Raw genomic sequence first — 12,605 nt, 5'->3', positions numbered from 1 at the left:
ATAAATTTCAATAAATACATTTTATTGGATTTAAATTATAATTTTAATATAAATTGTGGGGTTTATATTTTTTTTTTCGTTAGAAAAGTGAGTTTTTCGGTAATCTACTTTATATAGAAAAAATCCCTTATAGCTTCTAACTGTATTATTTATTTTATCAAATAAGTATAAATAAAAAGATTTAATATTTTATTTTATTAAAGATTCATAAACTTACATTAAGGAGATTTTTTTTTCTAAATATTTGTTTAAGTATATATTGCATCAATAAACCTAAAATCTCATAAATAAATTTGATATACAAACATTTAAGTCTTTAAGGGGCATTTTTATACTTATGAATGTGAAGAGCTATAAACAAAAACTGAAATATACTAATGATAATATATGTAATAATAGATACATTATTTGGATAAAATTTATTTCAAAATATAATATCTAGGCAAAAAAATAATAATAATAATAATTTTCTACATAGTCTTCTTTCAGCTCTATCACATAAAAAAACTATTAGGAATTTTGTATTTCTTTTCTTCTAAAATTACAAAAATTGTCCTTGGCTACTGTGAAATTTCACTAAGCACTCAATTGAAGCTTCTTTACGACACTGTTTTTCCTCGATTTGAGCAAATGTGGCACACATCTTGCATACACCTTTTCATTTGTTTAAATTTTCAGATAAAATTAGATGTACCAAACTTTTTGAAATACCTTCCATGTCAACAAGCTCGCACACTTTAAGTCGAGTCTCCAAACCGACCTGTTTTAGGATTTTCTTCAAAATTTCTTGGGTCATCACTTCATTTGGTTCAACACTGCCATGCTCGTCACAGCAGCACTTAAGGCCTCTTTTAAACTCTGCAAACAAGCTTATCTTTTTGTAAACGAAGGAGCAGGCTCACACAATGTAGAAAAAAGTTCAATTTTTATATTGATAGGGTTGAGGCCTTTCAAATAAAAGCATAGTATTACATAACAATGAACAATTTTCTCCATTTTCACTAATTCTCTGACAACGTTGACAATTAACAGAAGCCAAACAAATACTAAATAACTTTGTGCCTTCAAACTTGAAACATAACCTTTATATATTTTATACTTGCTAATACGGTGATTTTTTTAGACACCTACTACCATCTATTAGTCAGGCCTTAGGGGATCGCTCTGGTATATATTTAAACATTTAAAAACTCTTTTTTTTGTTGCTGAATAATTGTCTTGACTTGCATTGAGTTTCTTACTACCATAGGGAGTAGGGTGTTCTTTACAAACATCTGCAACTTGTGTGGGAACTACTTTGGTAGCAAAGTTTGAAGCGTCGGTTTCCAAGTTGAATTCTTTTTCAAAGTTAAGAGCTATTAATATTGGTCGTTTTAGTAAGTTTTCTTTGAGTTCTTCACTGCCTTCTTGTTTGCTCTTCTTCCCAAATCCATTCATGTTCTTTCTGTAGCAATTGCATTAATGAATAGGCAATCTTACTGCAAATCGATATATTTTTTCTGTAATTAGAAGTTTTACCAAAAAAAATGTATGAAGTTATTTTACAACTTCAGGTATCAGTATCTAGATTGCTTCAGTTAGTTGTTCTCAGGAAAAATATGTCCTTTTCCAATTTTGTGTCCCAACCTTGCCGTTTGGTTTGTAAATAAGTCTGTTTTGGTCGTTTTGATTCGTAGATTGTCTTCTTTCCTTTCGGATTAAAAACTCTGCTAATTGTGACAGTATTTACATAAACGTCTTACCAGTGATAAAGTTGTTGTGAAAGAAATATCAACTTGATATCCAAAAACTTGTTGCATAAGTCTTGCATATGATCTGCATGTATTCATTGTACCAAAACCATTGGAAGAAATTTGTAAGTACCATATGAAAATAATGTCGTTAATTTGCCTTGATCATCTTTTTTTCACAGGGACTGCAAAGTAGGCGCCAGCCATATAAATAGCAATGAAATAACGTGCTTATTCTAACCAAAAATGAGATAAAAGTTCCATAGAGTGGACAATAAGGCAATTATCAGTTTTGGGAATTTGATTAAGTTGTCTATCATCAGTAGCAAACCTCCATGGACCGTCTTTCTTCTTCAGTGAGACTAGAGCAGAACCCCATTCGGAAATTGTAGGTGCTACTACCCTTCGTTTGGCATTCCTCAAATTGTTTTTTGAAACATTCTCTAACTGTATGATTAATTGAGCATTTGGCTTTAGAAGGACCATTGTTTCCAGTATTCACTTCAAATTCTAGTATTTCAGTTTCTCCAACATCCAACATTATATCTATCTCGTTTCTCGTCTTTTTCTTGTTCTTGGGTTGTTGAATAGATTGACCAACGTATTCCATTTGATGTTTTCTTGCTTCTTGGTAGCTAGTGTTTGGATTCACCATTTTAAGTGCCTTGCAAGGTGGATTAATATTGATCATTGAGTTCAAGATTGCAGCTATGAAGCAATATATTGTATATGTGTATATGTAAATTTATTGACCCAATTATCATGCTTTCCTTCATAGCTAAGGGTTTCTCTCCAATATTTGTCATAGCCAATTGAATAAAAATATTAACTTTGCTTCATCTTACTTCAGCCATCCTAGGTTTAATAACAGCCTTCCAATTACTTGTTGGAAGTGGATTTAACGATACAAGTGACCTAAGTTGATTATGCTGGGCTTGGTTGATTTGGACGTTTAGATCAACCATAACTTTACAATCAGTAGGCAAGGTTGGCTTCCTTTGAATTAAAAGTGTAATTTAATTGCCTTTTAGGTAGAACCTAAGTGCATCCATTACAATTACATTGTTTGATTATAAAAATATTGTTAGTTCCACTTCATCACTACTGGAACCAAACTTTGCAATGAATTTATCTTGTAGATAAATATATATTCATTTCCCTAAGAGACACACAAGATATTATAATGATTATTATATTCAAATTTTTCACCGTTATGGCACTTTTATACCATGGTTTCGTTACCCCATCTATGCCGAGGTCTATGTTCTTCTTCTGGAGTCCAATTATTTTGAGTTTATTGTTACCTGCTCCCAATACTACTATCATTACTGGCGTTAAGACACGATTTATCGATGCTTTAACCAAGTCTCTTCATCCATGGCGTCAAAGCCTTTATTTTTGGTATTCACACTTAATTGGAAATGAATTGAATCCAGTGTGCACCATACATAAATGGGTTGATGTACCAGTGATTATTATTAGATGCAATATTGAACACCTTGTTATTGTTATTGGAATACTCTTCTTGTCTTCCAACCCATCGAATTCTGTTTTGCTAGGTGGTGCAGATTTTTCAGAAAGAAAAGGGTCTTCTGCCCCCCTTAAGATTTTTTTAAAGCTTGCTTTGATTTTTGAGTGATTATTCTACCCTCTTCTGCTGAATGATTCGCCTTCGTTTGTATGGGAAAGATAATTTTTTTATTTGTTACTGGTCGAGAGGATGATAATTCCCTCAACGTTTGCTTTCAGTACATTGAGAGAATTGGGTGTGGTTGTGTTGAGCGATCTAGTCGTAGCTGCATTGCATCAATTTCTATTGGTTCATCGTAACCTTCTCTTCTCGGATGCAATGCCACGAGCTCTTGTTGATTTTCAAGGCATATATCTTTCATTATGTCACGCCTGTGAGCTCCCATCCTTTTCTTATAATTGAGATGATCTTCCTTCATACTCCCGTTCATTATAAGAGAAAAATTACATATTTGGCTCGCTCACACTGGCGAGGTCGTTTTCTTGAGTATATTCATGTGAATTATGCAATTTCTCCGTTTTCTTAACACTGATGAAGACAATTATCAGTGGGGTTTCGGACCGGTCTTCCATATTCTTGAAGGTTTGTTCCCATGTGTTCCAGCAAGCCATATAGATACCGTGGATAATTTCCAATTCCAAACGGGAGGTATCCATTTCTTCAACCGGATTGAGTGATTCATCCAATCTATCGAGTTTATCCCTGAATAGTGCTAATAGGAGGCTTAGGATTAAGGCTGTCCAAGGTCTTCATGACAACCGCCGTCTTATTTCTATCTTTTGTCTCACTCAGGATACCAACTTCCCAAACTGACTCCATTCGTAGACTATAATAGCCTGAGAAGTACATCAGAATGTATCCTCAGAATACAAGGAGGAACATTTAACCAGCAAGCCTCCTCCATTATTAGATCGTTGAAAAATACTAAATCCAACGAAGAGCATTCAATGATTTTGTAAGTTTTAGTTGAGAGGTTTATAAACAAATATAAACCTTTTATTGATTTTTTTTTCTTTTTGAAGTATAAATATTGACTGAACCTGCAGAGTCATTCTAGTTTGTGCAAACGGAGGACCCATATCTACTCTTGCAACAGGTAAATCACTCATTACATGAAGAGACGACTTGGCTAAAGAACTTTGATATCTAACTCACTTACATAATATTGAATTGACTAATTGGTTCCATAGAACAATCCAATACGAGAATGTAGTGATGTCAAAGTTGTAAGAGGACCTAAGTAAAGTAATCCTGCATGTTCATGTTCAATCAGAAAAGCAAAAAAATGTTGTATATTTGAAACTAGCATCGGATATCGGGTATAGGACGGTAATATTTTGATGTTAATATGGTGACCTTCAACCCTTATTAATTTATCATAAGTATCCCTGCCATTATTTAAATTCCAAGACTATCCTTATTAAATAACAAATTGTCTTGACTTAATCTCTTGAATTTATTGTCAAAATATATTTCTTGCTCATGTCGCACGCGACCATTTATTGCAATTTCCAGCTCCTCAAGAGAAAGTGCACAGTTTTTTTAAGGACACTTCCCTTTAATAATATAGAAAGTTGTTTTGCAGATCTTTAAATCTTGATCCAAGGCGAAGAGGTATTGAGGATTTGAGATAAAGGAGTGGGAATACCTTGAACCATAAGTTTATAAATAGATTTTTTTTACAGTGTATTTAATTATTATCTACACCTGTAATAATAAAGCATAAATAAACCATAAATCTTGTTTTAAAAATTGAGTGGCTGATGATCTACAGCATCTATCGTCGGCAGAATTATGTAATCAAGAGACATGATTCCATTATGATAGACCAATGATATCTTGAATGATCTGTACCAATTATCAGCCTATTTTTTCGTATTCAATGCCTGACTTTGAATCCAATGAAAAACAATAGCAGAATCTGTCCATGCTCAAACTCTAGATATTTTAACTAGTTATTGGGTAAACCTTTTCAATAAGGCGAGCACATAAAAGTGCAGCCTCTAATTCAATGTGTGGAATTAAGATTTCTTTGACTCTAGTACATGATGTGAGAAAACCTACTTTCATAGACTAACCATTAAGAACAAACCTAAAATACAGCATTTTAACCCATCCTTTTGACAAAAATCTCCAAAAACAAACAACTACGTATCTTTATAATGAAAATTTGGTTTCATGACACATCTAGGAACTGAATGGGATTTAAGAAGTCTTAACTCAAGTTTCCATTGAAAACATCACTCAACCAGATCTCTTGGCAAAAAGTCATCCCATTTTATCTTCCGATTCCATGTTTCTTGAAAAATGAGTTTAGCTATGAAGAAAAGAGGTGCAAATTTACCTTGATGATCCAAATATCTCAAAGATTCAAATAACACACTAGTGATTTTGAATCCTTATTAAAATCTATATACAGCCAAAAACTTTCTTCCTTAAATTTCCAAAAATAAAAGAGAGCTTTAGATTGAACAAGTAACTGAGTTATATCTTTGTTATTGTGCAATTTATTAGGAAGATGGGAAACCACTTACGTAGTTATAACTGATCATAAGAAGTTATCTTAATAAGTAGTTTATGATACTTGACCACCCTAGACGTAATAAAACTCAAGGTTAATAGAAATACAAGGTTAGACCGTAATATAATTGGGCTTGCTAGAATTCTCAATTTGATGTATCGCACCGACTGCTGGGCGAGAGAAAGAGATTTTGACGTCATAGAAAATATAAAGGGTACCAAATAAAAATTCCCAAAAGGCCAAAACTAAGAACTGGGACTACTCTGTGGGCCAAGAGAGATAAATTTGGTATCGTTGGAGTATGATATTATATCTTATTTACATTTTACAAAATATATATTAATACTAAATAAATTATTAATAAATAAATATCTAATAAATCCTTCGAGCAAAATTTATCATAATTTTCTAAAGGATTCCTCAAGAAGGAAACAATGGGAAAGTGATTGTCATGGAAAAGATATCTGAGGAAAATAGCCAAAATTTGTGAGAATCTTTTTGAGGAAAATGCTTATAAAAGGGATTTAGAAGGTGAATTGCTGAGACTACTTATAAAAAGAAAATTGTTAGAAGGTGTTATCCCTTCCAGAGGTCTAATACCTGGAGAAGAATTTAAGCAGGCTCCAAGGAAAACAAAATGAATTAAGATAGTGAACCATTTTGAAGAAGATTCTAGTAAAATATATTTGGCGACATTATACAAATCATCCCAAACCAACGGAAACACTTGTGTTAGAACAGGTTAACGCATCTAATCAAACATGTCTATCCCGGATTATAAAAATTAGTAGGGATTGTAATACCAGAAAAATCCACTCTTTTTAGAACTCGAGTCACTAAGGAAAAAGAATTCAGATTTATACGAAAGAGTGAAAATCGTTCAATCGAAAAATAGATTATTAAAATCCAAATCTAATTTTAAGGAAGCGATAAAAGGAGAACTGGAAAGGAATTTACTAAATATCAATGTAAACTCATTATCAGTGGGAAGAGGTTTGGAAAATGGAATGAGGAGGATTTTGTTAAAGGACTGATACTGAAGTAATGGTTGTTGAGAATGCTCCCGTTAGATTTGAAGGAGACCCATGTTTTGTTTCTATGTTTCAACAAATTATAGGTTGTAGTATCACCAATGCACTTATGTATATATAATAATCCTGCATCTCCTTTTAGGTCCTATTTTGAAAGAAGCAGATTCAAAAGAAAATATAGATTTTTATCAAGACTTTGATGATATATTTTATCCTAAAATCATTAAAGGTGAGATTGAACAAGATATAAACTATGATAAAAATACAATAGAACAACCATCTAATGATTTACATCTTCCTAAAATCTGTGAAGATCATGTATTAATTTATGTTGCTTGATATGTGGCCAAATCGTTACATCAAAAATTTCCCACTCTGGGGTGTAATACTTCCAGCATCTAAGTTCCTCCTAGTCCGTGGTTTAAAACATTGCCAAGAAGGGGGCTGCTTCAACCATGGGAATCTTTTTTTGGAATTTTGCAAAAAATACAGAAGCATTTCATTAAGTGTCAAGGGATTCTTTTATACTAAACCATATGTGATAGATCGTCTCGTCAGCATAATTGTGGAAAAGTATCCTAAGGAAGAATATGAAGTTATAAAAAAATTTTAATTGCACTCGTACATTCATTCGTATATTATTATTGTAAAAAAAAAGTTGGATATAAAGAAAAATAGCAAGTATCGTGGGAAAAACTGCTCATTTCATGAGTTAAAAAATAGACACGGATTTATATATATTTTTTTTTGAGGCTCATTATTTAATTTTAAACAATAAAATTTCGAAATGTGAGTGCCTGTGTTCTAGCCAAGTTTAAAAACCTTGTCGAGCAATTCTTCGGAATTTGGATGGCCAACATGCAAATTTAGAATACATTTATTGACAACTCTTTTCATGAAGAGCAATGTTCAATCACTCTTCAATGAATTCCAAGTTTCTGCATCCTTAACTGCAATTTGAACATGTGATATGTTATCTATTGTGATTAAATCTTAATCTTGAATTTCACTAACAAATCTCTTCTATTTATCCATAAAGAGGTTAGACACTCTACTCGCCAAATCTTTGTAAATTAGGTTCTTCGAAATTTATATTATTCGTTTTTAGAGTGCGTTGATTTGTAATTATTTCATCGTGAGAATATTATACTTCACTTGATTTAGACGAACGAATCTATGAACAAGCTTGGATATCAGAGTTTGTACTTCAACCAAAATTATTCTTTAAGATTCTGATAGCTTCATTATAACTTTCCTATGTCAAAGGAAGAAATAAAACCTATTACAGATGTTGTACTTGAAGTACAGATCTAAACAAAAAGTAAACTTTATTAGTGTATTTATATTATAATTGTCACCATTTACGAAAAATGTTTCCATTCATGACGCAAAAATCGTCAATTGCCGTTCAAACGTTGGTAAGTCCTACTGGGGTACATGTATTATGGGGAAAGGATCATTAGTTTTGGTTTTAGACTCATATCTGCGTAAAAAAACAAACATTTTTAATAACCCAAAGCTCTTTCTGATATTTTATTTCCATTTAAAGTTATTGATCTTTAATTCACTTGCAAAATTTCGATAAGCCTTGACATGCTTATTTTGTAGCTCCCGAATTATTTCTTGGAGCTGTTTACTGTACAGATATTTTGATTGTCACTAGTGTCAAACTCCGCGTACTATTTGATTATTTATTCCGTTTCCGAACAAACGCGTTTATCCAACTTCATCCCTTAACTCAATTCTTGATGATACTCTTCGAAATATACCCTATGTTCTCCAAGCAGGGTGATACATATTTTAAACGGTGCCATCTTTTAAATATAAAGAACATACTTTAATATTAATATATTAACAACCACGAGTGGTTACAAAAACGATTTCTGATGTGATGATATTTTCCTATGCTATTGCTAATCAGAAATCCATCCAATTCCTTACAATCCGTCTCGAAGGATCATGAATAAAACCTTTTTTTTTCTTTTTCGAGGCAAGGAAGGGCACAAACACAAATTAATTAGTGTACTTAATTATCATTTTTATGAAATGCAATTACGTGGCAAATTCAAAACACACATGAGTAATATAAATAGAAGAGCGCAACCCAATTGCAAACGTACTAGGAAAAGAAAAAATAATAAAAAAGGGATATATATTCAAAAGAAATGCAACAATACAGGGAACACCAATATTACCAAGTGAAGGTTACAACTTTGCTATCCAGGTTTATTTGAGTACAGATAAAGTCATTAAATAACAAAATGAACAGTGTATCGTATACTCAATATTTAAATACAACAAATATTAGATTTAAAAAAAATGAGGTATATTAGGTATTATTATAATAATATATTAGAAAAACCTATATATTGAGATAAATAAGAATTTTTGTAATTTATGATAAGTTTCTCCATACTATCCCTTTATATTCAAATAATAAAAGTGTATAATTTTGGGAGGAAGGAGAGTGTCCTAAAAGTATTTGATTTGATACCTAGATATAAAACTTTTGGTTATTACTTATTATACAAGCTTGCAATTCAAATTGTTGGCAAATAAATATTTGTTAAGTCCCATTAAATTAAATTTTACATTACTGAAATTAAAGCATTGAAAATCACGTAAATACCCCTTGTAGAATATAATTTTGTATTTTAAAAGTATCTTGTCGGCATACATTATTTTAAATAATTTATGATGAATTAAATGTTTTTTTAGTCCTAACCATAATAAAAAAACAAAGGAAAAAAGTGAACTTTCAAAAACAGTTTCTCCCATTTTACGGGTTTTAGTACTAAAAAAGTCTTCGTACAACACGTATTTCATAGAACAAGGATTTTTCTTGTTCCCAAAAAAACCTCTAACGTGGGACCTCATGTATGTATAATTATTTTATTATGAATATTTGAAAAATACACCAAAAGTAAGCGGAAATTTTGATTTCATAAAGAGATGCTAACAAATTTCAAGAAACGACATCTAAAATCACGGTGATCAATCAAAGAATGAACAAAAAAGAAAAACGAGGGTTTTCTTTTTTTAATCACAAATCTATGAAATAAAATCAATTTTATTAAAAATTAGGAACCAAATCTACAGTGTTAATGTTACGTTATTAATTCAAGTAAAATATTTCAATATTGGCAGTTCAATAATTTTGTTTAGTTCGAGAAAATAGATACTTATTTACTTTATTTAAAAATAAACATAATTAATATTTTTTTTAATTTACAGGGATTTGCTGTCACCTTACCTTACTGCTTCCTTAATACTGAGGTTAGAAATATAACAAAAAATAACTGGGAACGATGGAAAATGATTCGATCTTTACAAAATAATTCTCAAAATAGAAACTCAATCACGTTGGCTACTTTTTATGGCTGTGAATCTAGAAAAAATTCATTATTTAGATGTGTATGATCAATACAATGTAACAAAAAAAATGTAATAATATATATTATGATTTATATTAAGCAATAAATAAATATTTAATCTGCTTTATCAAAGTAATTTGCAAATATGTGTACTAAGACACTAGGGATATTAAAATATCGATAATTATAATGTTGAGTTGTGACCCCTTGGTATTATTAGTTATATTTTATTAACACTTCCCTTATAAACCACTAAATATATTGTGACTATTAACCTTAATGTTGAAATTATAAATACATAACATAAGTTTAATAATATTTATGAAGATTCGTTATTATTAATTGTATCCAAGTGATATTTCTTGAGGAAGCGTCTATACTATGAAGGGGGGTTATTAAAATCAAATTTATTTTAAGCCTTAATTTTTTTTAATGTAAGAGCATGTTTAAAAAATCCAAAAAAAGTGCTTTTAATTTGTGGCCAATCAAATTTCCACTACCCCTACACCAAAAATTACTTTTTGTTAATCAAATATTACTGTAATTTTCTTTTTGTTTTTCGACTTATTCATTAAAGATTTTTATACTTCAGTGATTAATTTTATACGTTGCATGAATCAATATGATCAATATGTCATTTGTACAAGAGGAACAAAGGCCACTATTTGGCTTAATAGGAGGGGAGGGGATAACACTCGTCACTTTTTTGAAATTTATATAGTAAAAACAATCGTTTTGGCAAAAACCAATAGTATTACATAAATTAGATTTTGGGTCAGACATAAGCACATAAATCTAGAATAATATCAAGTTCCTGGCAACCACCACGAGACAACACTATAGGATTACAAAACAGTTTACCTATTGTATCTCTAATATTTAGTGCTGATTTCAATTATAAATCATTGAATCAACTCAGAGGAATTTAAACATAATTTGACACCGATAGCTTTATTAATAATCTTATCAACGTTATTGTATATTCAATACAGTTGTCTCTTACTGTTATGGAGGGACCCCAAAATAACTTATCCATTTTGACAGGAGTGTTTTTTCTATTTCTTCTAGGACAGTATATTTTTGAACATGCTCCAATAATATTCATGATATAGTGGTGGGCGTTCGAAGGTTAGGCCATAATTATAAAGTCAGCTTCCTCATTTCGTTAAATTTCGATGGATTAATTAATTTCTTTGCACTCCTACTTTCACCATTTGACATAAGTAACATGTCTTAACATGATTTTCTATTACTGAGCTGTCATTCCAGTTATTGAAAAATTGCCTTATTTGATTCAAAGTAGATAAAAATCAGCGATGTTCACCAAATATTGGATTATTGTGATATGTTCCCAATATTTCTTCCACTAGAGCTTCAGGTGCGACGATCACGGTATCCTTGATGTGTGCAAGCATAATATTGAATAGTATATGTGTAAATGAATATATTATAAAATCAGAAGGTTCAGAGGAAAGAAATATAAACAACAGTTATAAACAAGTAAATACAGTAACACGCCTATCAAGTTATATTAATGCCATTATTTAAATTTATAAATGAGCCACAATAATTGCAAAAATAGTATACATTATGTCTTGGATTTTGCATTAGTTTTTAATTTCAGAAATTGATCATATCTTATTTAAGTTTTTACATTAATAATGATTTCCCAATAGTGCAGACTAGAAGTTATAAAAGTTAAAATTCCTCTCTATCCCATCGCTTCGTTCGTGTATTTAGAATGAGCACGTGATCTCAAAGATTGAATTTCGTAGATTTGGATCTATGTATCATCGGTAAGCAACCTCTTGCGTGTCATCCGAACATGAGCTCAGTGTGTGAAGCATCCTTTTCTTAATATAAATTTTGCCATAAATTTATTTCCTTTCGAAATAATACCCAACATCCATGACATTTCTCGACTAAAAATTTCACATTTTAACTGGATATTCGGTGTTATTGTTGCTTTGGGGATGATATAGCGAAGAGATCTTATGCACGATTGAATTATACTTACAGAAGTTGGTAAAATCCTTACGAAATTGGGTCCCGTTATCCGAACAAATATACATCGAGTAACCAAACTCGATCAACCATTTGTTTTTGTACGTAATTTTTCAACAAAACGAAACCCGGAAAATCTATTAGCCATTACTAAGTAATTCAATCTTTAGTTATTAAAAAGAACCATAGATACACATTCCAAAGGATAAACAGCAATGCATTTTTCTTCAGTTGAGGTTGATTTTGAAGGTCGAAATTGTTGACATTCTTTAAAGCTTTCCACCATCATTTGTATCCAATTAGACATACCTGGCCAAAAGTACAATTTTTTGACAAGTTTTCTTGTGCTACTAACCCCTGTATACCCGGAATGTTAATTTTTAAGTATTGATTTTCTATATTTCTTAGGGATAA

At 31.1% G+C, this 12,605-nt stretch overlaps 1 protein-coding gene and 1 long non-coding RNA gene across 10 annotated transcripts in view; one reads left to right on the top strand and one right to left on the bottom strand.

The window, feature by feature from the left end:
* Positions 1 to 10,505, top strand: part of Dh44-R2 (Diuretic hormone 44 receptor 2) — a 94,595-nt gene extending 84,090 nt beyond the window's left edge. For all 5 annotated transcript variants that reach the window (XM_040722127.2, XM_040722125.2, XM_040722128.2 and 2 more), the window contains one exon: positions 10,048 to 10,505. In XM_040722127.2, coding sequence (XP_040578061.1) covers positions 10,048 to 10,233 — 186 coding nt within the window. In that variant the 3' untranslated portion in view covers positions 10,234 to 10,505. The remainder of the gene's footprint in view (positions 1 to 10,047) is intronic.
* Positions 6,992 to 10,050, bottom strand: LOC121126786 (uncharacterized). Of its 5 annotated transcripts, none has more exons than XR_011782585.1 (3): positions 8,315 to 10,050; positions 7,636 to 8,241; positions 6,992 to 7,391 (listed from the first exon to the last, which is right to left on the bottom strand). It is a non-coding gene; the product is annotated as an uncharacterized lncRNA (long non-coding RNA). The 5 variants fall into 5 exon arrangements; XR_005867181.1 differs by lacking the exon at positions 6,992 to 7,391 and having other exon boundaries at positions 7,435 to 8,123; positions 8,179 to 8,241; XR_005867180.1 differs by lacking the exon at positions 6,992 to 7,391 and having other exon boundaries at positions 7,435 to 8,123; positions 8,179 to 8,238.
* Positions 10,506 to 12,605: the final 2,100 nt, after the last annotated feature.

The sequence above is a fragment of the Lepeophtheirus salmonis genome, chromosome 12 (assembly GCF_016086655.4).
Source record: "Lepeophtheirus salmonis chromosome 12, UVic_Lsal_1.4, whole genome shotgun sequence".
NCBI lineage: Eukaryota > Metazoa > Arthropoda > Copepoda > Siphonostomatoida > Caligidae > Lepeophtheirus > Lepeophtheirus salmonis.
This window is presented reverse-complemented; position numbering and strand designations above follow the sequence as displayed.